The sequence below is a fragment of the Hippocampus zosterae genome, chromosome 12, assembly GCF_025434085.1.
Source record: "Hippocampus zosterae strain Florida chromosome 12, ASM2543408v3, whole genome shotgun sequence".
In the NCBI taxonomy this organism is placed as follows: domain Eukaryota; kingdom Metazoa; phylum Chordata; class Actinopteri; order Syngnathiformes; family Syngnathidae; genus Hippocampus; species Hippocampus zosterae.
The window spans coordinates 8868424-8895455 of record NC_067462.1 but is presented as its reverse complement, the minus strand read 5'-3'; the positions used below and the strand labels follow the sequence as shown (position 1 = coordinate 8895455).

The 27032-nt window shown below is 42.7% G+C and overlaps 2 protein-coding genes across 7 annotated transcripts; one reads left to right on the top strand and one right to left on the bottom strand.

Annotated features, from left to right (window-relative positions):
• Positions 1–1481: 1481 nt before the first annotated feature.
• rsph1 (radial spoke head component 1) lies at positions 1482–17375 on the bottom strand. Of its 6 annotated transcripts, none has more exons than XM_052082420.1 (9): positions 17338–17375; positions 17129–17220; positions 16957–17044; positions 4426–4539; positions 3375–3480; positions 3200–3290; positions 2766–2901; positions 2489–2560; positions 1482–2346 (listed from the first exon to the last, which is right to left on the bottom strand). In XM_052082420.1, exons 3-9 carry the CDS (start codon positions 16999–17001, stop codon positions 2173–2175), a joined length of 738 nt encoding a protein of 245 aa, XP_051938380.1. In that variant the 5' UTR covers positions 17002–17044; positions 17129–17220; positions 17338–17375; the 3' UTR covers positions 1482–2172. The 6 variants fall into 6 exon arrangements, with proteins under 6 accessions (XP_051938380.1, XP_051938381.1, XP_051938382.1 ...); XM_052082421.1 differs by having other exon boundaries at positions 16957–17047; positions 17338–17370; XM_052082422.1 differs by lacking the exon at positions 17338–17375 and having other exon boundaries at positions 16957–17026; positions 17101–17224.
• LOC127611703 (cholecystokinin receptor) lies at positions 8609–26695 on the top strand. Its single transcript, XM_052082429.1, has 5 exons — positions 8609–8753; positions 16983–17231; positions 19314–19575; positions 20821–20948; positions 24120–26695. The coding sequence occupies exons 1-5, from the start codon at positions 8609–8611 to the stop codon at positions 24662–24664; spliced, it is 1329 nt and encodes a 442-aa protein (XP_051938389.1). The 3' UTR covers positions 24665–26695.
• The last annotated feature ends 337 nt before the right edge of the window (positions 26696–27032 follow it).

Sequence of the window (27032 nt, the reverse complement as noted above, 5' to 3'; positions counted from 1 at the left end):
GCTTTTTATTGGAGATTAACGACAATAAGGGAGTTAATCTGGCGCCACATTTTACAGTAGTTACAAAAAAAAAAATGGACCTTGCAAATTTTGTACCAGCATAGTTTAAAAAACTTTGAAAGTACACCCCAGCACACAAAATTACCTCATTTTAAATGATTTTGAGTCATTATACACAAGGAATGGGCACCAAACATTTAAATAAATAAAGTTTTAAAAAAACAAAATCACTTACCAGTTCACGTCTTTCTTCGGTCACCGTCCTAGAAGCAAGCGCTCACCTGTCACGGCTTCCGAGTTATTCTTCGCGCACGCTCCCTCCTCCTCTTTCTCCTCCTACCCATGCCCTCCAAGGGAACATTGATGGGCCGAAGGTGAACCTAAAGGTTGAGTGATTCAACAGTGCAAGGTAGGAGTGCCTTTACAGACTTATGTCATCCGCTGTCTTTGGGTTTGTGACGCAGGTTGCAGTCTTTCCAAAACGTGATGATCATCACTTCTGCACAGCCGACAACATTCTGAGCAAATCAATTCACTGACCGTTGTCAGAGATGTGAAGTTGAACAAACAACTCCAACCAAAACTCAGCTTTCTGTGCTCCATGCCGAACATTTATTGGGAACATATGAAAATTTCAAGTAACATATCAGACAAACAGTCTCCCTTGCATGCCGTGCTTTTCGGCCGGCCCTCCGATACGGCCCTCGGTAGACATTTTTAGACCAAGACAACTCCCTGCGCAATCAACAGGTACTTTGTTATTTCTCCACGAACTGAGACAACTGTAACTTTACTCAAGGACATTCTCATCAGTGCGGGCACGTCCTGTATTATCAGTGAACAAGCGCCTTCAATTTGGCCTTGATTCTCTGTGCTCCACTGTGTCCAAGCTGCGAGAGCACACATGCTGCAAAATGAAACTTTTAAACATGATAACCTTGTGTTTGTCTAGTCTCCATCAACCATACATCCACATTTCTTAACCATAGGATAATTATTTTTGTTGTCGATAAATAATTGTGGTTGTTTTAGACAAGAAGAAATTCAGAATGAGGAGATGCACGCTTTCCATTTGACAATGACCATTCACAATCAGTCAACAGTCAGACTATCCGTCCATTTTCCGATCCGTTTTTCCTCACAACGGTCAAGGCCTGCTGTAACCTATCCTAGCCGTCTTTGGGCAATAGACGGACGGGGTGCACCATGAACTGGTCGTCAGTCAATCGCAGGGCACACATAGACGAACAATCATCCGTGCTCACACCCACACCTAGGGACAATTTTGGAGTGTTCTGTTAACCTGCCATGCAGGTTTTTGGAATGTGGGAGGAAACCGAAGTACCCGGAGAAAATCCACGCAGGCATGGGGAGAGGACATGAAAACTCCACACAGGAAGGCAGCCGGTGGAAATCGAACCGTGCAACCTCTGCACTGTGAGGCCGACACGCTAAGCAGTCAATCATTGTGCAGCCCAGTTAATCTAATTCACATTTATTATTTTACAAAATGTGACTTGTTACTTATTATCTTTATTGTGCTCATTCACGTTTGTATTAACCCAAGTTTTTCCCAGACATTTAAAAGTCAAAATCAGGTAGCCCTTTTAAGTAATCGGTAATAAATTTTTAGAGTCCTGTAAATTAAATCATTGTTGTCCTTGACAAATGTGACCGGTGGGATTAAATGTTTTAATGTATGGATACTTTAGTCTTATGTCGAAAACGTTTTTTTTTTTTTGTCAGTACCCATCTTGTGTCAAGAAGAACAATCTAAGACCTGCTGAAGAAAACGGGGACATTTGTTTCTAGGACAAGTGCAAAATTGACAGTGAAGGAACAGTGCGTGTTGTCCGTCAAGTGAATTTATGGACGCTACGGTAACTGGGAGAGTCCTGCAGCTGTAAATATGTAATTATGATACCTCAGCGGGTTGGGATGGGTCAAAGGTGACGCAAACTCATCTAAGGCCTGAAAAAAAACAACTTTATATTGTATGATGACACACGCAAAAAAAAAAGGACATTTCTGTCTAAATGTAACATGGGTACAATTCTAAAGGCCGTATTTCCCCCACGGCCTAGAAGGAGTTCAATGTGCGCGCTGTACTGTTCATATCAGGTATGTTCTTTCAATTTCTACCGTATCGCGTATAGTAAGGTTGGTCGCTGGCTACGCTTCGGCTGGAGCCTCGAGTGAAACCTCGGGTGGAGCCTCGCCCTCACCCACGCCCTCGCCTTCACCCTCGCCGTCAGTTTCCTGCGACGTAAGGCCCGTGATGCATTTTGGAAACCACTTGAGAAGCGTACTGGAGCCTGGCTCACCCCACTCGCCTTCGGCCCTGTCCTGTGGAAGGAGAGTGAGTATACTTTTTTTTTTTTTTGGAGGGAGACAGAAGTTGTTGATGCACTTGCTGGTGTTCGGCCACAACATAGATGTAATGAGTACCGGTAAATGTGTTTTTTTTCTGTTTTGTTCATGCTATTACCTGCTCTATTTGGTGATATTCACCGTGCTGCTCACAGCCAATGTCAAACACATACTTTCCTGGACCAGATGGCTACAAAACAAAAACAACAACAGGGAACTTGATTATTATTGACAATTTGACCCATGACCAAGAAGATGTCTTTTGTGGTGACCGCGCACCATGTCAAGGTATTTGATTGGCACACAAAAGTGAGCATGAGTATCTTCTGGAATGTATTGAATGTCATTTCAATTTGCAACTACACCTAAAAGAATCGACTAGAACCAGAACTCACATTATTGTTGACAAAGTTACTGCTGTATCTGTGGTTGGCGTGGATGAACTCTCCGACAGACTCAATCTTGCCATTCGCCCACATCCCGGTGTACACCGACCCGGTGTCATGGTAACGATAGGTGCCCTCGCCGTGCCTTTATCAAAAATATGTCAACAAAATGTTCTCATGTGAAAAGGTAACACCAAGCTCGACATGTGACCTCAGCAAATTTGGATTTGTCAGGAAAGCAGAGTTGTCCTGGGTTTTGTTGAATGCACGGATTAGCATTTGCTAGCGCCGTTTAAATTGTCTGGGAACTTGTTGATGCAGTAGAAATCGGGGTCCTTGTGTTTGTTGACATGTTCACGTGCCAAAGACATAACCGCCGTTGCCACGAGTAGAATACTTTATGTTTACGGACGCTCGCCTCCCACCGCTTCTTGAAGAAGTACCTCATGTGATTTAGCCACTCTCCAACGTACGTGTCCCCATTGGAGTATGTGTAAACACCATGACCCTGTCTCAAGTCCTCGGCCCACGAGCCTGTGAGATAAGCGGATGAGGGAACGAGTTGTTAATAATTATAATCCACCGTCACATACGCACGTGCTGTAAGTGTTGACATACCTTCATATTTGGATCCATCTGGGTAGTAGAAGATGCCTTGTCCGTGTTTCATGTTCTGGAGGTAGTCTCCCACATATCTCGCTCCGTTCACAAAGCGGTATGTGCCCTATCAGCAGCACACACGCGGACAGCAATTCTAAATGCTACTTGAAGTTTTCGAAGTTGATGGTAGCATTCATTGTCGTTGATGGTTCGATTTGATATTCATGATATTCATCATCCAAACACAGAGGTCAGTCACATGTTTGCAAAATCCACTTATTTCCAATGTCGTCATTATGACTTGCCGTGAGCTAGAATTCATCCCAGCTGACTTTGAGTCGCCAGACAATCGCAGGACTCATATAAACAAGAACAATTTAATTTGTGTTATTTGTATTTACTGGTTTCCTCCCACATTCCAAAAATATGCGTGGCAGGCTGATTGAACACTCTAAATTGTCCCTAGGTGTGAGTGTGAGCGTGGATGGTTGTTCGTCTATGTGTGCCCTGCGATTGGCTGGCAACCAATTCAGGGTGTCCCCCGCCTACTGCCCGGAGACGGCTGGGATGGGCTCCAGCACCCCCCGCGACCCTAGTGAGGCTCAAGCGGTACGGAAGATGAATGAATGAATGTATTTACTGGTTGGAAAAATGACATGATACTCGTACCTTATCATGACAAATATAATTTCGACTTAAATTGAGGTTACCAAATTTGGCACGTTGGCCTAAAAGGGCTAAAACTTCCTCGTTAGGATGATGTGGAGTCCACCCCGGTGTACTTTGGGCAAGATGTGCATTCCAACCTGGACTGATCGCTAGAAAATTGCAGTGCACATAGACATACATTCATTCACATCTATGGAGAATTAAGCATCTTGCCTTAACCAAGGAAACATGTGCACACAGGCCTGATACTCAAATCAAGAACCTGGCGACTGTGACGTGGCCATCCAACCACTTGTGCACAATGCAGCCCATGAGAAATATTCATTACACTTTCAACAAACAAACGACTCTTTACAGTTTTCATGACGGATTGACATCGTTTGACAATTGCTAATCCTACCTTGCCATGTCTTTTCCCACGTTCATATCGTCCTTGGTAAACGTCTCCTTTCGGCAGAACAGCTTTACCCATCCCATGTCGTTCCCCAGCCTCATTTCGGTCCCCTTCGTATTCCTGGAACAAATACAATAATGCAACTAAATCATGAAATTACCGGCGTCAGCTAGCATGGATGCCATTTCAGTGGCGTTACCTAGGCTACCTTACAATAACAAAACAGTCGAGTCACGAATATTGTCTTGGTTCTCACCCCGAGTTTATTGCGCTCCTCGTCAAACTCGTCAGAGTCGATATCGGACATTGTTATTAACGTTCCGTTTAAAAGTAATAATAAGAATAATTAAATGTTTAATTTGGGAAGGGGATATTGAGGAGATGACGCGTTGAGGTGCGTGGACACCTCGGCTCGTAGTCGGTTGAATTCCGGAAGTTTACATCATGATTTAGTTTGTCATGTCCTCGCGAGTAAAAAGATATACATTTTTAAATAGCACTTCTATTACCCCCTCCCCCGCGGGCGCGCCGTCATAATCGTCAAACTTAGTGCTCTGTATTTACATGACGTGAATATCAAACTTTACATGTTTTGATAGTTCTAACTCATCTAACTTAGCTGTCTCACCTTCACTTGTATTTTCGCGTTTCGACCTTAAAACATTATCCCAGTCACCTTTGCACATTATCTACTGAACAACAATGAAAAACAAAACAGGCAGTTTGCTTATAAGATATTCCAATTTCGAGAAATCGGTTACGTCAACGCTGTAATGTTAAATTGCTTTGACTCCTGTCAATCAAACGTGACCAGAACAGGATAGCGTTCCATTTGCTTATTTTATCTCCGTTTGTGAATGCTGTTAATTGGTTGCATCGTTGTGTTGATTTTGTTGTAATTGATTCGTATACATACAGCATGAATGTTCTAAAAAAAACAAAAACAATATTCTCAAAAAGGGGTGTTTCCAGCGATTGCATGTCCTTCCTTTTAATTTAATCATCGCAGTCCGTTACTGAAACAAAGGTGAAACAAAGGTACTGAAACAAATGCAAGGAAGCAACTGCACCCTTCAGTGTCACTTAAGAGAATTACAGGAGACAGACAAATACGTTTCCAAATAAACTTCATTCCCTGGGGGATCCAGCCTTACAAATGATGAAAGACTGCCGCATCGGATCACATTCAAAAGCACACGATGTAGTGTCTTTTGCTTCTTAAAAAAACATTTATGTAGCAATGTTCATAACAAGAAATTATTGTACAAAACGGACTACACAAAACAGACAAGGGTCTGGGATGTCAAAGTCACATGAAATACTATACGCTGACATTACGGTGGTTTATTTAGTTGCTTATGGTGGAGTTTTCTTCTGGGGATATATTACACTAAAAAGAAATGTGGCCCCCATTTGGTGTCATGGAGTATGTACTCTGCACATGTAAAAAAAAAACAACAACAACAAAAAAACCCTACACATTTATGTTTTTAAAAAGCATAAATGCCTCAAATGGACGTCATCACCGACCGGGAATGTTCAGCAACAACACACCTTCAGGGAAGTGTGGTGATTGTACATTTGACAAGCACGGGTAGCTGCTGATGGAAAGATCAACATTTTTAGCCTCCTCGCTGTTGTCTGTATCACACCATGTTCACGCTCCACTTGTGTTACAACACAGAATGGCTTAAACTTGTCATAGTGTGTGAATTAAAAAAAAAAAGACTCAAGTCCACGTCTTAGTGTATGAGTCTCTGCTAGCGAGCACCAGAGAAGTGTGCATGTTGGACCCAAAATCCTCTTGAGCTCTGCCTAGCACTGATGTGTGCACCCTCCATTAGGGCTGTCTTGAAATGCACCGGCCAAAAGATGGATGCTTTTCCGTGAGCTGACTGTAGCAGTCGTGTTTCCAACAAATAATTGCAGACATGCCACTTGCTAAATGCCACACTAGAACTGATTTATCTCCAACGTGTCTTAATCAGCAGTCATCAGCGCATTTCATGATTACCAGCCGCGACAGGGAAACACTAGTCTCGCTCCTCATCCAGATTGGCACCCTCGCATGACTTGTTTATCTGGGCTAAGTGGCTCGACACATGACCTAGCTGAGATAGCCAATTAAGCACAGGAGAAAAAAATGATTAGAGTTGAGGCATATTGGGCCATCCCCTCCCCTCTAATTTTTCCCGTCATTAAAAAACAAAACATGTTTCCAGACCGAGCAGATGGTCCCCTGTTTAGATATATCACAACACGTTGACCACCCAAATGTGTGGCACATAGGAGACGGACCATCCATTAAGTTGTGATAAGTTGTACATATCTGGCTGTCAAGAAATTTTAAAAAGAAATAACATCAAAAGAAAATAAGAAAAATAGCCCTAAACATTTAAAACACAAATGCTTAAAATAAACAAATAACAAGAAACGCATTCGGTCAGATATTTACAATTTTATAAATGTTCAAACGGGCCTCCGAGAGGAAAAAAAAAGTGTTCTTTGTCTGGAGAACATGAAACGGAACACACCGCAACATAATACACAATAAAAGTCATGAAACATTTCTGACACAAATCATTATCACCAAGTAGAAATACAAATATTGAATGTGCACAATTGATACACTACACCTAAATCATGCGAGTCATCGTCAGTCCCAGCAATATTCATAAAACACAAATGGGTGGCAATCACCACGCTGACATCTTCCTGTTCCCTCTGCAAAATATGAATAATTGTATTTCATTATTATACGGTGGTCAAGTCAACCAGTGTAATGCAACACATCGTGTTCTACTTTAGTATACTTTTGTGATACTTTTCATTTGAAATCACCAACACGCAAAGGCTTTAGAAAAGAACAAGGTTCCTGTTCAATCCATTTAAATGCGGAATCGATCCATCAATAATCAAGATCTAAAACAGATTGCACTTTTTGTTCGGTCAATAAGATTGCATGAGCATGCATCTCCAAAGGAGGAAACGCACTGACATTAATGCTGTTACGCCACTACAGCACAGAACCTCAGTGAGGTCAGGGCCAGTATGTGCATTTGTTCTGCACAGAGTGAAGCAAGTGGCTGTGTAATTGACCCCCAACTGCCAGCGATGCCAAGATTAGATGCAAAAAGAAGAGCATGATGAGATGCCACCCATTTCAGATTGCAATCTGGGTTTATCTTTTGGAACCCTTTTTGTGATGTTGAAAGTTGTGGTGGTAAATGTAAATATGCATGATTGTGAACTGTAAGTAAAAACCCTCCCAAGCAAGTGGAGGGAAAAAAAGAGGTCTGTGGGGTCATGCCACTATGGGATAATGTGTTTTTTCCAGATCCCACACAGAGCCCGTGTGTTTCTTTGAGAGGTTGAAACTGTTATATATAATATTGTATCGGACTGATCCTGGCCTTATTTGAAGGTAGCAGGTTCTCATTGGATGCTGTCAATACTTATAGCAAAAAATAAATCCGGAGTAAGTCTTTGTTCACATTTTTTTTTCTTTGTATTAAATGACATTTTATGTATTAAAAGGTCGCAATATTAATCATTGGTGAAAGCTCAAAGAATGAAAACTGTATTGAACACCAGTAATACAATTATTTTAGTTGCTCTGTACTTGTGACATGTGCAATGACCATAATTTCGATTTTCAAACCTTACAAAACGACATGCAGTTATGGGTGTTGGCCACAAGGAGGCGATAGTGTGCGTGTAATTCTACTCCCAGGGGTTTATAGCCGGTCACTCCATACAGTATGAAACTACACATCTGGAGTGAATTAAGGCACAGAACAAGATGTGATAAATTATTTGAACAGATTTCCTTTTATGAAGCGCTGTAGCTTTAGAAAATAGATGGACTCTCAACTAGAAGGTTGTCGTGAAATTACTACATGGGAACGACGAGGCATTTTCTCCCTCTCTCTCTCACCCCCCCCCCCCCCGCCCCCACGCCTCACACCCTCCGTGAGATTCACTTAAGTGCCAAGGTACCAGTGTGCAGGGTTCTCCCTTCGTTTTTGACACGCAGAGACAAGCAGCTGCAAGGAAAGTGAATTTTTTTCCTCCCTCCCAAGCAAGAACTTTGCAAGAAGTACGTTATGGATGCAAGTGTGCGTGGCAACATTTTGGAATTTGAGCACTTATAACTTCTTACCAGTATATGCGAGTTGAGTAAAGAATTATGGATTCGTTAGCACCGAACGAGACGTCTGGGGAGTGTGCAGCGGCACGCGTTTTTGTGGCGCAGGACGGAAACCCGGACGCTTCAAACCGGAGCTGCGGCAACATCTCCACGGCGCTCACCCCTCGTGGCGTGCGGCCAAAGGGTGAGAAAACATATAGAAGTTGGGGGGGAAAAACATGTAGAACGTACGTGGCGCTGTGACGTCACGATTTCAAAAGATACCCGAGGTTCTTTTCATTTTAAATCACCGCTGTTGACGTTTAAACTCACTCAAGCTCAATTTCTTACTTAGGTTCACCGGCCACATGTAACCACTTGCAGAACAGAATGAGACCCAATACAAGATAATGGTTGAATTTTGATTGACGCTGTCAGAGCGGTATTCATTTTCAGTGTTCATACTGAATCATACTAAGAACTTCCTCTAACTTTTTGGTTACGCTGTCGTCGTCAAAAAATTTTACAAATCAGTACGATGCATTTGATTAAATTAGTAAGCATAAAACACATTAATAATCAGAGAGGAATATAGAGACTTGTCAGACGGACTCATTCCAACTTGAACAGCGTTGCCACCATAAAGGCAGAAAGAATAATGATACATATATTGCAAGCATTCACAATATTGCGGCTGGCGGGTATAACACAAAGTTCTTGAAAATAATTATGATGGCTTAATTTCTGAAAGGGATACACATCTGCCGCTTGAAACAACTACTGCATTTCATTTGCTCCATTCTAATATTTTGCACGGAATTCATTATTTTACATATAGGCCTGCATATTTTAATGAATTCATTTATCATTTTCTTGAATCGATAGTGACATATTGAACAAGATTTATTGAAAAGAATATTGAAATTCTCAAGTCATCTAAACAATTCATGCATATTTTTTTCTTTTGTATTGAAAAAAAAATTTCAGATTTTTAAGACAAATTCTGCCAAGGTAAACAAGTGCGATGCCGAGGAACTGTAGCTCTGCACGATCTCAAATAGCCAAATTGAGTATCATGCAGAAAGCCATTCCATTATTTTGAAGCCCTAAATGTAGCCGCCGCTGTGGCGTGAGGCATAAGAGTGCAAATGAAACCTGGCTGTTGAGAGGGATTTAGCTGATCAGCTGACCTCACATCTGGACTGTGACATAGTCACGCTTCTGCAGTAGGGAAGAGTTTTCCTGTCAGGGGTAATTTCAGCTTTTTAGTACCCCCGGGGAAATACTAAAGGTGTGAAAAAAATAATGCAACGGTCAGATGAATGAAGGTATCACAGCGAGTTAGTGGTTGGCACTTCTGCCTCACAGTCAAGGGTTTCTGGGTTAAAATCTGGACGTGGTTTTTCCTTTTAGAGTTGGGCCAGTTGGTATGTTCTAGCCGTGCTTCTCTCTGGCTTTCTGCCACATTCTGAAAACTTGGTTGATTGAAAATTGTATTGCGTCTCGACGAGAATTGAATGTTTGTTTTTCTCTATGTACCCTGCTCGTAACCAGTTCAGGGTGTACCCTAGTGAAGGAAAGTAGTAGTGGGGCTAAAAATATACTGATTGATTCTAATAAGGTTTTATTCATTTTCATTTTGGGGGGCGGATTAAATCGGTCGTAAGGGCCATAGATTTCCAACCCCCTGCTTGACAGTATGTGATATAGAAAACAGACAAAATGCTACTTTATCAACCATATCATGCTATTTTTAATCAAACTCTAACTGGCCCTCCTTTATGGTGTGCTAATGAAGTGTGTGTGCGTGAGTCACCGCACAAAATGAAGTACCTTCATTAGGAGTGTCGACAAAGACAACACGTTTTCGATTCAATGCTTCGTGCTGTTCAAACGACCAATGCCTTTCTCAAACCTGTCTCACTGGTTCTTTACTCACTTGGCATCTTCAGCTCCCACCTCCTATAGAATGTCTCACTTGACAAAAGTTGGAACGCATTCTGCAAAAGACTGCATGTCAAACACATCGCGCTATAAGCAATCAACTTAAGTCTGGTGTTGGCATGCCAAGAGGTTGAAGCAATCCAGAGGATTTTGTGTTGCCTCACAAACAGGTGGAGAACCTTTTGGCTGCAAAGGTGATAAGAAAGCAGTCCGACTGACACACTTCATCTTCAGGGTATGTGAGCATAACCATCAGGTGGCGTCAGAGTGGGGAAAACCACAAATGAATGCAAACAATTGTCTCTTCATGAAAACAGATGTTCTTCGATTGAGGGACTGTCCGACTCATTTACAGTGGGCAATGTATGCCATGTTCAAGCACATTTATTACCGAAAGCCTGGATTGTTTTGACTGGTAGAAGCGTTTCATACTGCGATCACGCATTGTACACTTCCAAGGAATTGGTGCAGTTGAGATGGGCTCCATGCTGAAGTTCACTTGATAGTTAAAATTTGTCGTCTTGTTTCATATGACGCCGACGCACGCTTGACAGCAATAGTCTCTTATTGTTGCTCATAACTTGCTCAAACATAATAGATACCTCGAAAGTGGAGTGTTTTGAATAGTGCAAGTGATTTGTTCCACGCTCTTCCCTGGTACAATATCCAGGCCTCAGCACCGGCCGGAAGAAGTGGACTTGGTCACGTATCCAGCTAATCTGTGGCATGCTCAAATACGCTTGATACCTTAAATCCACATTGTTTGGACTGCTGAGTGCATACAGTGTTTAACTACAATGCATGTCTCCCAAGCCTCACCACAAATGGAAGAAGTGGATTTGGAGGAAGTGCTGAAGCACACTTGACACATAGGCTGCGTTGAGACTGCAGGCATATCGGGTTCCAATTAGATTCCTCCTCAAATCTGATTTTTAGGGCTGACTGTCCACAATCGTGGCCAAATAGTATCTGGCCTTGTTTAGACTTGGCTGCAGTCCTGACCCGCATGGCAGGTTGCGGTAGCAACGACGTCAGAACAGAGGCGTGTTCATGTCTGATGTTGCTTGAAGAATGCTCAAAAACATTAGATTCTTTATCTCCAGGTTCAGGGTTCAGTTCTCGGCCCACTTTTACTTTATTACACTTGGATCCTGAATCAGAAAGTTACTTTTTTTTTTAACATGGACAATGGCCACAGTTATGTAACTCTAAAAAAAAAAAGGGATAATGGACATTCTCCCATTATATTGCCGAGGTGTCTTCATATAAATGGCATGGCTGGCTCTAAACTGTTTAAGTTACAATGACAATAGCTGTTTTGTTTTTTTGGGCGGCGTAGCTGAGAACGCCATGGTAGAATTAAATTCCTTGGCCACTCTGAATAAGATGACAATCTCAAACCTTGCTGTCGAGTTGGATGCCGATCCGAAATTTGAGAGCCAGATGAGAGGAGTTAAGTCCCTGCAGGCAGCTGGCCAAAGTCAAGCCAATTCTTTCAAGTCAACACTTTGAAACAAGAGTCTATGGCATTATCAGCACCTGGCTGGACTAATAGTGTGGACTCTGTGAGCTTGTCAGTACATCTTCCATGAGTCGCTTACAAATAGCCGGTGCGCGTCTTAACTTGGACATGTTAACTCAAGTACATTTCCATCATCTTACCCTGAGATCCCTCGCACCCAGTGCACTTCAGGATTCAATTGAACCTTTTCATGCACCCCGTAACCTGATAACATGGTAAGATGGCCACTTTAGTAACCGTTGTCCCCCGAAAGGGTTAAAATCACTTTATTTGATTTGAAACAATATTCTTGACAGACAATCACAGGTCAAGCTGGTCTTGACTGAGCCAAAAAGCAAGGGAAGCTTTGACAGCATTGAGCCTTTGTAGTTTCTGCTCCAAAATTGTGGACCAACCGCACTTAAAAACTTGTCGTTTTTCGTGGTCTCTGACATCCGATCGGATGTTGACCTATTTATGATTAATTTATTTTTATTCGTGCTGATTTTATTGCTCCTTTTATGACTGACATTTGTCTTGTAATTTTGTTTATTCTATTGGGCTATTAAATAGAGAGACCTGAAAACCTGGACTCACCTCCACTCACCCATTTTTAATATGCGTATATTTATATACTTTTTTGTTCTTCTATTTTTCCCTTACATAATTTTGCTGCTGTAAATTGGGAATTTCTCCATTGTGAGACAAAAGAGTTTTCTGCAAACTATTTTGTCATTAATTGCTCTCTGAAGCATTTTAGTGCACTGTGCTTTTGAAGCGCTTAACAAACACACTTGGTACCTAAAATCAGATTATTTTTGACTTGGTGTAAATGATTCATACAGTGCTCCCGCATGCTATAACTACCGAGGCCTCTGAATGTCGGCGGGTCTACCTGCTAGCGAATATGCAACATCAACTATGCTCACATTTTTTAATCATGGCGGCAATTTAAAACAAAAATGGCGATGAGTCTTTTTTGACAAGTTCAGTGTCTGACATTAAATAGAGACCCCAGTTTTCCCTTCAGACACTATATTGTGCCTGTATAAAAGAATTCAAGAGGATATCAGACCCAGCGCGGCTGCTCTCAGCATCACTGGCTCACATTCAGACCGGAAATAATGCTGCACCGGCTCACGGCCGCCAACCGCTCTTCCTTGTCCATTACACACATCATCTTCATTTATGGAGTTTACCGAGGCGAGGTGCAGTCAAGATTAGCATTTTGACACATGCGCCTTCATCTCCAGACCCGTCAATATACAGCATCCATCCAATCACCAACAAGGTGCCGCATATTTAAAAAAAGATGTCCTTCAATTTTCTTCTCTGGGACTTTAATGGGTCATGTTGAAACCTGCGACAGCATGCGCTGATTGTTTAATTCATAATGAGAAGTTGACTTCACTGCTCCTACGTTTAGCTAGCTGAGCGTCAAAACTTGAACCAAAAAGAGGGGTGTGCAGGTGGTTTTGAAGGCACACAGCAAACTGCCACAGTGAACATCATTTCACACTTCAGCAGTCATGCAGACATCAAATGAAGTGGCCTGGCTGGATCGCTGTCTCGCGGAGTGCAAACGAGTGAGGAGGTCTTTAGCGAGTCAATGACAATGTTGATGAGCTATCCAGGATGAGGGCTGATTGCAATTCATCAAGCATCAACAGGAGGGCATTACTCGGATGAGAAAGGGGGGGGGGGGGTGAGGGGGCAGAACTCACTTTCACTCCACTGACCTCAAAAGCCTCAATTTGGAGCATTTCATGCAATTCCTGTGCCACCATCAGCAACGCGTCTTTCTCACGAAGCGCCTGAATGATACAACTGATTGTGTTCAACCTTAGAGGTTGAAGCGCATCTACCAAAGAGGGGAACATATTAAGAAACATCCCTCAGTTTCATTCTGCTGCAATACAACTATGTTCATACTGTTAAACCAAAAAAAAATGTTTTAGCTTCGAGCACCGAGAGCTGTTTTTAATAAGGTGAACGACGCTCTCATGACACCAAGTAAGGTAGCCAAAATATTAAAAAATGCGCAAGGTAATGATCACATACCGGTAGTTAACCCTTTCATGCACCCTGTAACCTGATCACACGGTCAGCTGTCCACTGCAGTAACCGCTGTCCCTGAAAGGGTTAATTGCATAAAAACTGAGCATTATTATCTTTGTAAAAGCAAATATTTGCTACATCTGCCGTGTTGATTGCGCAACTTTCAATGTTGTTATCAATTGAAAGCAAGTGCAAGAAGGGACGTACTTCCAACAGTCTGTCGTCGGGAAGAGGTTTTCAGCATCCTCCATTAACTGTTGTGGATTGCCGTTGAGCTTTGTGACACAGCTGAGGTGACATTTGCGGCGCTGGATAAGACACTCGTGGTGACATTTACCAATACCTCAGCCTTACAGGAGCAAGGGCAGATTTCTTTTTTTTCCCCCCACCCTCACATAGGCACGCTGACACAAGAGCCAACTGGAATAGAAAGTGCCGTGCTGCATACTTATCAGACAGGCGGCGAGAGAATAATTCATCGTTCATAAAATGTCAGATTTGTTGAATGGGAAAAGCTGATTAAATGTTAAATATTCATGGGCAGACAATGAACTCTATTATGAACTGAGCCACAAGTTACAGTATTTGCGTGTCTTATAAAAGCCTCTGCCCACAATTAATCTTAGCTTGGATGAAAAAAGGAAAAGGAGATGTCATTGGATGCGGGGTTTTTTTTCCCCTAGTGGCGGGTCATTCATAAATAGAGCAAAAGAACATGGAACAAAACGCTCCAGATTAACAACCAGTCATTCGTCATCTTTACCGCACATACCATCTAGGATTGCGGCTCACTGATTGAATGCGCGAGAGGCGTGGTATACTCTGGACTGTTAGCCCATCGCCCAAAATCAAGGACAACAGATTAAAATGATTTGAATCATAAAAAAAAGTTTCGATGTAGGGTTTGACACTTGGATTTCAGTGAAAAGCCACTTGTTTCCACGGCAGACTGTAAATCCATAAATTCCAAACTGCAGCATCTTATTAAAGTCACGGGTGAGATGTATGTAGGAATTTGGGCGGTAGGTGGAGTACACCCTGGACTGGTCGTCAGCCAATTGCACTTTAGCACTCGACCATCGTGCTGCCCCAACGGTTGTGGCCACAATACGTCAAAGACTGAGAAGATGGTTTGGGTGATACGAGACACTCAGACGCTTGATTAGGTACACCTGCACAATCTGATGTACAGCATTTGAAAATAAACGTTATGGAGAAACCAGTTCGGGGTATAGCCCGCCTACAGCCCGAAGCCATCTGGGACGGCCTCGGACATGCCCGCAACCCTTGTGAGGAGAAGCGGCTCCGGCATTACAGAGAAATAATTGTAACATTTATTTATCTTACTCAACCCAAGCAAATCAGCGCTTGGTATGCCAGTGCAGCTATATACCGCTGCAAACTACGACCACAACAATAGCCATATTGTGTAAAATCCTGTCTGTTATTTGTACAAATATGTTCACCAAATGTGTCCCCCCTACCACCCCAAAAAAAAAAATTACAGGAACTCCTAAATACATTGCATTTGGAAGTGGTACTGTCACTGTGTGCCTCAACCAAACAGCATTTTGCTAATTTGGGGAAATGAAAGCAAGAACTGGAGTCAAACATGGGCCACACGCCAACATCATTATAACTTAAACAGTCTTGTGCTTGTCCTCCATTGTTATTCTTGCACAGTTAAGAATAAAAAATAAGCCAGTGAATGGAGCACATTAAAAAATTGAATTCATTCTACCATATTTGAGCAGAGGAACAATTGAGAATTTCCTGAGTCACCTTTTCATGTAAATGTACTGAGAGAGTTATCAACAGTCAGGCGGCACACAGGAAAGCTAATTGTCTTCGATTAGGCAGACGCCTGGGCAGCATATTCTATCCAGCATAGCGGAAAGAGAAACAAATGAAAGAAACTTCTGTTCCATCCAATCACCTGCCGGCACATTTTTCACACTGCTTTCATACTACAAGTGAATATGTAAGTTGCAAATCTCGGTGCAAGATAGGTCGAGATGTAACGATGGACTCAATCGATCTATCTATCGAAGCCGGCAACTGAAAAATATGACTTGTCCCGCCTCCCACAGTGTCGAGCAAGTTGACTGACGGGAGAGGGCAAAATGGGAGCATGACTGAAACTAATTCATGTAAAAAAGAAATAAAAAATACACACAAAAAAAAAACTATGATGTCCATTTTGGTTTTCGAACGATAAGTCGATCATGAGTGTGACACATCATCTGTCAACTTGTATTTTTTTTTAAAGCAAATGCAGAAGCTGCAGCCAGTCAAAATGTTCTCAAAGCTTGACCTTGATGCTTTTTGATAAGCAAGCTCCGCCGCCATCTGTGATTTTCACAGACTATTGCATCCCATGTGGTCCAGAGAAGAAAATGTGGCCATTATTCAGTATGCATGTGTTTGCCTGCTCATGCCTACAAGGAACAATTTTGAGAGGCCAAATCAGTTTCTGAAAATGAATCGATGAGGGCGTAATTACCACTCAATCTTAACGAATACGATACCCCTGTTGAATGATTCGACTGTAAGGCTTGAACTTGTTTTATTTCCACTTAAGAAAAGCTGCAGGAGAGTCATGGAATTGACCCCCCCCCCCAAAAAAAAATCAAGTTTGAGTACTTTGAGTTGCATAAACTGCGTTACAAAGTGTCACCGACATATGCCCCCCCGCACCCCCAAGAGGCACACGTAAGTAAGATCAAGAATGTAAATGAGCAAATACGCGTCTCAGTATGCTATGTATCATAATTCTGCACTTCTGCATTTTGTGGCCTGCTCAGATTAATAACAACACCTAATCGATTGTGATGATCGCCATCGAAAGATGAGCCAACAATTGAGTTGAACAAGACAAAAAGATCTTCACACTCTAACATCCTACCTTGTTTGCGTCTTCGTCGGCGTTAGATGACCACACGCTGATCATCCTGCTCTACTCCCTCATCTTCTTCCTGAGCGTGTTCGGAAACCTGCTGATCATTGTGGTTTTGACGATCAACAAGCGCATGCGGACCGTCACCAACACCTTCCTGCTGTCGCTGGCCGTCAGCGACCTGATGTTGGTCGTATTCTGCATGCCCTTCAGCCTCATCCCGAGCATCCTCAAGGACTTCATCTTTGGCGCCATCATGTGCAAGATCGTAACCTACCTCATGGGTGAGATGAGTCAAGGGAACGGGGGGTGGGGGGGGGGGGGGCGATATATGGTTGTTATTGATTTGCATTTCAAAATTTATTATAACATATGCAAACAACAACTCACCTGTTCTAGGAATAAATTTCTTCCTTTCCATTCCACCACGGGCAAGATTAACGAGCTCTATGTCAAAAGACGTAATGGACGAGATTAGCAACCTGAAAGATGATGACCACCGCCACATTATTCAGAAAGTGCCACACAAAAACTGACCCTCAGTTGGAGCTCCATGCGAGATCTTGCATCAAGTTGTGGGTTGTGATGAACAGAAACGGAAGGCAGCAGCTCCAAAGCACCACGGCAGGGGCCTGAGAAGGATCTGACGGCAATTAAAAATAGTACGTGACACATTGACGGAAATCTCGCAGTGCCCCTGCTCAAGAATAAACATGTACAGCCTCCGTCTTAGATTGTGTTTACAACACAGGGAGACAGAATAGACTGTCAACTGTCCAGAAAAAAAAATGCTTTTGTGGTGCTGATTATAGAACTGAAGTAAAACGCGACTAAACATGAAAAAAATGTGACAGGGAGTGAGACAGAGAGACAGATGGAAAGACAGAATGGGCTGTGTCATATTTTGCTTTACAATAAATTATTTTCGTGAATTAGGTGTATCAAACAAACATCGAGCAACAGTATGTGCGCCCCACACACTGATGCCGAGTCTGGAGCCAGGCCTGGCAGTTTCATCCGACTCTGCCAAGGGACACAAATGCAATCCAACGTTGGTTTCGTCTGCAGAAAGCCTTGACAGAACATCCCCATAAAAAAAACAAACACTGGGCCGAGCTGTTGTGCACTCTGGAACTGCCAGGACTCGGCAGCCTTATCCCTTACCTGCACGTCACAGATACCGTAGTAGACCGTGTGAAATTTTAACAATACTTAAATACCGTAAAACAAACAAACAAACAAAAAAACAATAGCCAAAAACCTACAGCGCACGATGTTTCAAGCAAACCAAATTGCTGTTGTCCGCGAAGTGGAGCGTAAACATGGCCTCAATTAACCGAACATCTAAACGACTCCGGAAAAAAAAAATCTCTCTTTGGTCAGATGACATTTGGAGTTAAACAATCGGGCAGCTACTTGACCTGTTGTGTAAAACAATCAGTATGACCCGGAGGACGTCATTCCCTCCCCCCCCAGTCATGCATGGAGATGTAAATGTTGGTTTGGGGCAGTTTTACCGTATTGAGGGGCCATTGAAGGCAGCCATGTGCAATAATGTAAAATCTTGAGTATTCCAAATTTAAAAAATACACATTTTCCTTGGCAAGAAGACTGAAGCGGTGTTTTCCGGCATGACGATGGCCCAAAACATACCATAAAGGCAACAAAGCTGTGTCTCAATAAGAAGTCTAGAAAGGTCACGGAGTAGAGAGCTGAAGCGTGAGATTTCCAAGTGGCTGCTGAATAACTTTCAAGATGTCATTTCCATGTGACTTTTTGGTGAAAAACCTTCCAAATTCAGCAGGAAATCAATTGATTACTTCCCCCGTTGTAAATAATATATTACATCACTGCAGGTACAAGTTTTGGGATTGATACGATCCTTATATTGCATCACAGAAGACCGTGGAGCTGTGCCGCTCAGTGTTTAGGAGTGGAACAAAAAGTTGTGCCTGCGGAATTTGACAATAGAAGAGACTTTCTTGGGGGAAGAGTTGGAGTTGACGACACACTTCACCTCTGACTCGCACACCCAAACAAACATTCAGTTTGCATTTTTGACGTACGCGGATAAAAGAGGTAAAGAGTAATTTCCCGTCTGGTCTTGTCAGGAGGGAAAAGGCAGATGGGATCTGAGCCTGAGACCAACATGATTTCCTCTTCAACAGATACCCATCCCTGCCTCTCCGCTTCGCATATGTTTTTTGTAAACACACTACCACGTCTCTGCTTTTGTTCCCACTTCGATTGCGGATATCACTTGCAGCCTTTTGTTACTTTTTAGAATGGACCACATCTCAAGAGTAGTGATAAGCACCCTTGGATGCCGTCGTGCGTTTCTAAAATCAGGTTTTGTGTTCCCACAGGTATATCAGTGAGCATCTCTACCTTTAGCCTGGTTGCCATAGCGATTGAGCGCTACAGCGCCATTTGTAACCCCCTGAAGTCCCGGGTGTGGCAGACTCGTTCCCATGCTTACCGGGTAATTGCCGCGACATGGCTGATTGCCATCATCATCATGATTCCGTATCCGGTGGTGAGTCACCTGGACTCCTTTGCACGCCCCGACAACACCACTGCCCACCAGTGTCGCCACAAGTGGCCCGTCGCCGTGGCCAAGCAGTCCTGGTGAGTCCAATAGTGAACTGGTATTATGTGTATCCATAGGTTTGTATAAAAAGGTTGCGACTGTTCATGCAAAAATATATATATATATATCCATGAGTAAGAACATGAAGACCTGAACTAGTCACGACGCACAAACAGCGAAGGGTGTTAGTGGAGTGCTGTTGCAAAGTACCGGACAATGGCGTGTAAGTCAAATTATAAGGATGTGAATGATTTAGCACAAACATCTGAATTTATCTTCACTGTGCTTGCATGGTGGGATGCAAAGTCCTTAAAACGGGAAATCTGAAAATCGGGTGAACGGTGTGGGGAAATCTCTCCAATGCAAATTATCTGGTGCGTATTACCGACTACTTGGAATCTGTTTTTATGCACCAGAGAGACTTTTCTTTGAAGAGCAACTGACTCAGTATGTGGTAGTCGAAAAGCATATCTGGTGCAAGTTGCCAATAGCTCTAAAGGTCCTGGTGGGCGCAGCGAACTTTTGCAGACTCAATATATAGTGCATAAACAAGCTAGGAAATTCGGGGGGGGGGGGGGGGCGCAATCCCCGGGAGGAAAGCCGTGAGCAGCGGTGGCATGATGACGAATCCCACTTCACCTTCTCAGTAAATGACAAAACGGACTATGAGACGCCCCCCCCCCCCCCAAAAAAAAAAAACTCAAATTGAACGGTATGGACAGGTTTCAAAACCTGTCACACGTCTAGTGGGGAAGAAAAGTACAAATATTTGAGTAAGTTTACTTTAACTTGTGTGGATTGCATCAGGGAGGGCATCTGGCGTAGGAAGTGTGCCAAACATCTCAGGCGAGTTATTCGCTGTGGCGACCCCTGACTGACGGGGACTAAGTTGAAAGCCAAACAACAGTCCACAACTGTGTCATTCGACGAAGTGCGTAAGTAGGAAAGCGGGCAAAATTTACGATGAATAAAAACTTACAAAATGTGTTTATAAGCACTTAAGTGCGTCAAGTACCGTCTGTCAGTTTTTCACTTTGCAGCAGATAACGTTTTTATCAAGATGGTTTAGACGCACCTTCAAGAATGCGCAAATAGTCCATGTTCACAGATCACTTCGCGTCCCCAAGTCAATTCTCACCTCCTTTACTTGAGCGCCACTATAAACGCACGGTGGATACTAACACTTCCGAGGGATCCTGAGAGTCGAGTCTTCAAACTGCGCAGCTGTGAACTCTCCGTTGTCTGTGTGAAAATTGCACCGATTCCTTTCCTGTGCCTTTAAGGTACGTGCTGCTGCTGCTTATCCTATTTGCCATTCCCGGGGTGGTGATGAGCGTGGCCTATGGACTCATCTCTCGGGAGCTTTACAGAGGGATCCAATTTGAGATGGGCCACAAAAAAGACTCGACAGGTGAGGACACCCGCAGAGCTTGACAGAATACAGATGACGGGGAAAGTCATCAGAATTTCCCTGAGGGGAATTTCGCCTTCACGGAGAATGACTTAACATGGGAACATGTCCTATAAGTATGATGCATCACCTAGCGCGGTACAGTAATCCCTCGTTTTTTGCGGTTCATGGGAATCGGAGACCCCCGTGAAAAGTGAAAACCACAAAGCAGTATTTGCTCCCGCCAAAGAAAATGTTTCATGTATGCGTGCGTTTAAAAAATGTCAACAGTATACGTCAGGGGTGTCAAGCTCATTTTTGTCGCGGGCCACATTTTAGTTACCTTTTCCTTTGGAGGGCCGTTATGACTGAAATCATATAATAACGATTTATTCAACTATTGTTGAGGTTTCTGAAATGAGGGGTTTGGTCACAAGAAAATGCTTAAAATATGTTTCCAAGTTATTAAATATGAGAATTTTGGTAGAGATTTTAGCAAGCATCATGGAAGTGGACATGTTTAATTTGCTTTCGTGGGCCACATAAAATGACGTGGCGGGACAGATCTGGCCTGTCTAAGAACACACAGTAGAAGCTGTAGATCACACACACTTCTGCAAACTCTCAGATGCATTTTTAATATTTCGGAGGTGGGGGTAGCGTGAGTCCGATTCCACTGCTTGCAACAACCAACATAATCAGCACATTGTCAAATGAGTACCTCGGTGGCTGTGCGAAAATGATCTTTGGAAAGCCCGGTGCTGTTATATTGGATCTCATTTTATCAGCGGCCCCCCCTCACCCCCGCATGATTTTTGTCGAGATGAATCCAATTGTGACTGTAACGATTTCATTAGCAACATCGCATCATGATGTCCTCTGGGTGATGAGGTGCTCTTTGGAACTGTTAGTGTACTTACAAGAGGGTCTGGAATTGAGAGTCGGAGAGCGGAGGATGGAATTGGCTGGCAGCTGCTGGCATGGATGTCGCCATCTGTTTGGCCTTACATGGAAAGAGGTTGTCTGAAAAAGAGACAAAGTGATATTAAAAAAAAAAAAATTAATGGCTAAAAAAAGTCCAAGTGGAAATCCGATAAAAGGGATAAAAAAAATTTCCGGGGAGATTTTATGGGAGGTTAATGGAAAATGAGGCAAATTGAATAATCCATTAAGCATATTCTACGTGTACTTATATTGCCGTAAAAGTGGTACCAGTCTTGAATTAAATATTTGAACGAAACGATCATTTGTCATTTCTCAGATGTTTTAGGAGAATTAATCTGAATTTTTTTTTTCCATGCCGGCATTGTAGAAGTAAAATAAAAATAGTCATCATGCTGCAGGGCAGTGCGCAATTTAGTCTGGTCTAGTGGTCTTAGTCACTGGCAAACATAATCAAATATGTTTTCGCACTGTGGAGCCTTGGCAGTAACCAAGGCAACTACAGGCAGAGATTGTATAAATAAAGAATAGAAAGAAAGAAAGAATAGAAACATTCCAAATATGTACATTGTCTTCATTAAAGATATAAAATAACGGTTGCTTCGATGAGAGGGTGGAATCAACAGTCGTTTTTCATTGGTAGGAAACACTATTGGCTGTCAATTATGAGCTTATAGTTCCGTTTGCGTGGCGAATCATTTGATCATTTCCTCTTTTGGTTGGGAATTGTGTTTCCTATGTTTGTCTCGATTCCCTGTCTTTTATCCGATTATTGGTTCTGCCTGCGTCTCGTCAGCTCAGCCCTCCACCTGAGTCTTGTAGAATTATAAAACCAGAATGTACATCCATTCATTTTCTGTACTGCTCATCCTGCTCTGACTAAGGTGCAGGAAAGTCGGCTATGTGAACCACGACATGACAAATGGCCAGAGTGAAGTGCATCATCATACCAAACTGTGCGTAGCAATTGTTGATAGTTTGTTGTGATGGTATATACCGTGTACAGGTATGCCGCATATGACCGGTAAATTCCATGGCACCTAAATAGACGGAAATCATTTTCAGCTTTGCCCTTTGACCTGAATGTCCTCTCACCGACCGACACGGAGCGATGTTCACAATCATTGGTTTGTCATCATGAGTCTTTGCTGTTCTTCAGGGGGCATGGGTGAGACTTTTGGAGGTGCCCAATTTATGACGAGGGCACATGGAACAACAGTTTCAAACACACAGTATTTCAATCTCTCTACCACTATGTACATTTCAAATCTCTGAAAAATGACAAGAGTAATGTATACAAAAACACTCATATGTGGTTGGCTTTTCATGTACCATGAGACTGCTTGAATTAAAACCTAAATTGGCGACAGGACAATTTTATGGCTGAAGAGGCACAGACAAAGCTTTCACAAACACACACAAAAGGATACCTTGGTCATCAAGTGCACACACAGATCAAAAGACAACGACCTGCTCCGTACAGTAATGAAGCCTGCCCCAACAAAATTCTAAACAGATTTGAGACGGATATTTCGTTGTGTTTTCGTATTGAAATATTTAATTCAACTTCATTTTGAGAACTAAACTGGAGCTGATGCAACATACTGTAAATAAATGAACAAACAAAAGACATGACAATTGAACAAAACAATGACCCCACCCCCTAAAAAACTGAAAAACTAAAATAAGGACTCAAAGTCACATGCTGTGTTGAAAACCAAGGAAGAAAAACATTTTCAGGCAGTATGGAAGGAGCAGCTCAGAGAGAATACATGAAAACAAGTAGCTGAATCTTAAAATGAACTCTAAAGTGCACGGACAGCCAGTGGCGATAGGCCAGAATAGGACTTTATGTGCTCCCTCATATGTGTTCCAGTTAAGAGGCGAGCAGCAGCATTCTGGACCAACTGGAGAAAGGACTGGCTGACTCCAAAAGTAAAATCCATTACACTTATTCAACAGTGATGTGATAAAGGCACAAATTAAACAAATAAAATAAATTCCTTGTACGGCACAGATTAGCGGCCCTTGAGGACCAAACTGTATGGAAATGACCCAAATCACTGGTTGGAGGATAGCAGTCATCTACTGAGAAATGGCTCACAAGTCTTTGCGAAGCTCCGACTCAAAAGGGCCAAAGACCAAATCGGAATTTTTCGATTTGTCAAGGGTTAATTTCTTGCAGCAGATAAAAGTGTGTAAAGAAAGTGAAACTCTCTTTTTTTTTTTTTTTTTTGCTGCCTAATACAGACGTGAAGAATGGCCTGACTTCAACCATGTCGTGCGGCGGTGATGACGGTGACGGCTGCTACGTCAACGTCCAGCGTCCTTACTCGCTGGAAATGTCCGCGATGTCCGCCTCCGTCAAGAGGCCCCGGGCGGACCGGCCACGCAGCAACACGTCGGAGGCCAAGCTGGAGGCCAAGAAGCGAGTCATCCGCATGCTGGTGGTAATCGTGGTCCTCTTCTTTCTGTGCTGGATGCCTCTGTACTGCATCAACACTTGGCGAGCTTTCGATGACAATTCAGCCAAAAAAGCCCTCTCCGGCACACCCATCGCCTTTATCCATTTGCTGAGCTACACCTCCGCCTGCGTCAACCCCATCATTTACTGCTTCATGAACACCCGTTTCCGGAAAGCTCTGCTCGCCATGTTCTCCTGCTGCGCCAGCCCTTGCCGTCGCCACCGCCGCCGCCGCCGCGGGCTGAGAGACAACGAGGAGGACTTTACGGCCATGGGACCTTCCATGTCCAAGTTTAGTTACACAACGGTCAGCACCATGGGAATGTGCTGAGGATGAAAGAGGCTAGTCCGATCAGGAAGAGACAGTTACAAGAGCAAGGCGGTGTACAACATCCGCTTTGTTTTGGCCTACGCGAAAGCAGTTAGCATAATGTAGCGACAGCGAAGCTTAAATTTATGATTGTGAGAAAATAAATAGGGGTATTAACAATTCCAGTGTCTGAATGGACGGTATGTACCTCAAAGGATACAAAAACAGAAGGTGTTAGCTTAGCTGTTATATCGGTTCACGTCCAAACTACAGCTGTCCCATTTTTATTTATTTATTTATTTATTTCGTGTCCTAAAATTGACTGCTTCAACTACACTTGTTTAATATATATACACAAGCTTTTCGAGATTTACAAAAATGAAACAACATTTCTCTTCACAGCGCCCAAAAGAATAAATATAACTCGGCGAAAATTAAAAATGACAAATTGTTTGTTCAACGCTCCGCTCCTTGTCAAGGTCATCTTATTAGAGATTGCCGGTCAAATTCCAAATTTTATTTTATTTTTTAAAATAGCCAGATATATAGATAAGCGCTTTGTTACAGCTGCCGCTGTTGGGAAAGCGCTATATAAACAGCATGTATTGTATTGTATATATATAAAATGTATAGAGCTGAGTACATCTTAACCTACACGGATCTGCGACTGTAAATAAATGAAGGGTGACGAATGTCAAAGGAACCCTTGCGTCCTTCAATTTGCCTGTACACACACCTTGAAAGAAAATGTTTGGTCAACTGTTGTTAAATAATGAAACTTGCCAACTTGGTGGACCATCAGTGAAGAAAATAACCAGTGAAATATTTCTGTCACCTATTTATTGACATGATTGTTATCAATGGTAATTCAGATGCCTTGTGCAATAAGTGCCTGCGTGTTAATATTGTTCTTGGCAGTGCAACGTCATGGCAAGAACTAGGACTTGAGACGTGTTGATGTAGACTGAAAAGATGAAGCAACTTGAAATCATAAGAACTGGAATCTGGCGCGGTGGTACCGTCAGAAATCCAGGGAAGAATTATATGAGATCTTTTCCAAGTGTTAAGAAAGACAGCATTTAATAGCAGATTATAACGTGATTCAAATGTATACAATAGGTAGCTTAAGGTACGAGTTGAATTTGTTCCATGTGTTTGTCTTATTTAATGAATATTTAAAAGTGGGCTTACTTTTTTCCGTTCTGGAATTTTGCTTTCCAGAGAAATTGTGATAGGAGTGTGTAGCTACCCTAGGTCAGTGGTACCAACTATTTTTTTCCGCCGCGGACCGACCACTATACAGCGATCGGGGATGGCTTTGGAGGGGGAAAGGCAATTCTACAATCCACACAAACTCATTGGTTGTTTTTTTTTTTGCCTCAAATATTGAATTAAGGTTTACCCTTACCAATGTGATTAGCCACCAAGTGTGGCACTCTGAAGGCACTTAAATTTGTTGACAAATCAGTTTTGAAAGCCTCATTGGAGAGCCGCTCACCATATATTGTGCAGATATGACTTAGTTTATCCGTGTGAATCCCCTGTAGCCGTAAATCCAGAGTTAAAGTACCGTCTTTCTTCCTGGGCACAGCCTCTTGTGTCTAATCATCACTTGGCTCCCCCCATTGCAACTAAACTTTCTAAATATGTCTACATTACTCATTTTGCTAGTTTGTGGATTAAACATTTGCATTGCGCCAGACAACTTGGCAAGAGTCACGATTCATTCATAGACGGAATGGAGAGAATCTAGTTACTTTTCAAAATATTTTTTTCTGCAGATAAATAAACCAGAAGTATTTTACATTTTTTTTCTTTTTTTTTTTCATCTATGTGGTACCTGTCCGCATGACACTTCGGACCGGGCCGCGTCCGGGTGGTTGAGGACCATTGCCTCAGATGAAATCATGTTATACGTTTCTAAACGGCGAGTCACTGAGTGAATCAACAGCGCCTATGCTAGTTACTTCAGAGTAGTGCATTACACGCCCCGCCCCCATCTGATTTTCAATGCGCAATTAATCACGAGTCACTTCCACAAAATCCACAGAATTCTTAATTAATTAGCAGATTATGACGCACAACCCTAATTGCACTCGTCTAGTCTAATCATCATTGGACATGAGTTGCTTTTACAATATGCAGATACCCTTAATGCATGTTATTATTAATAATTAATTAATTTCAAATGACACGGTGGTTGACTGGTTAGCACGTCGGCTTCACGGCACAGGGTTCGGTTCGCTTCCTGTGTGGAATTTGCATGTTCTCCCCGTGCTTGCGTGGCTTTCCTCCGGGTACTCCGGTTTCCTCCCGCATTCCAGAAAGATGCATGGCAGGTTGATCGAACACTCTAAATTGTCCTTAGGTGTGAGCGTGAGCGGGATGG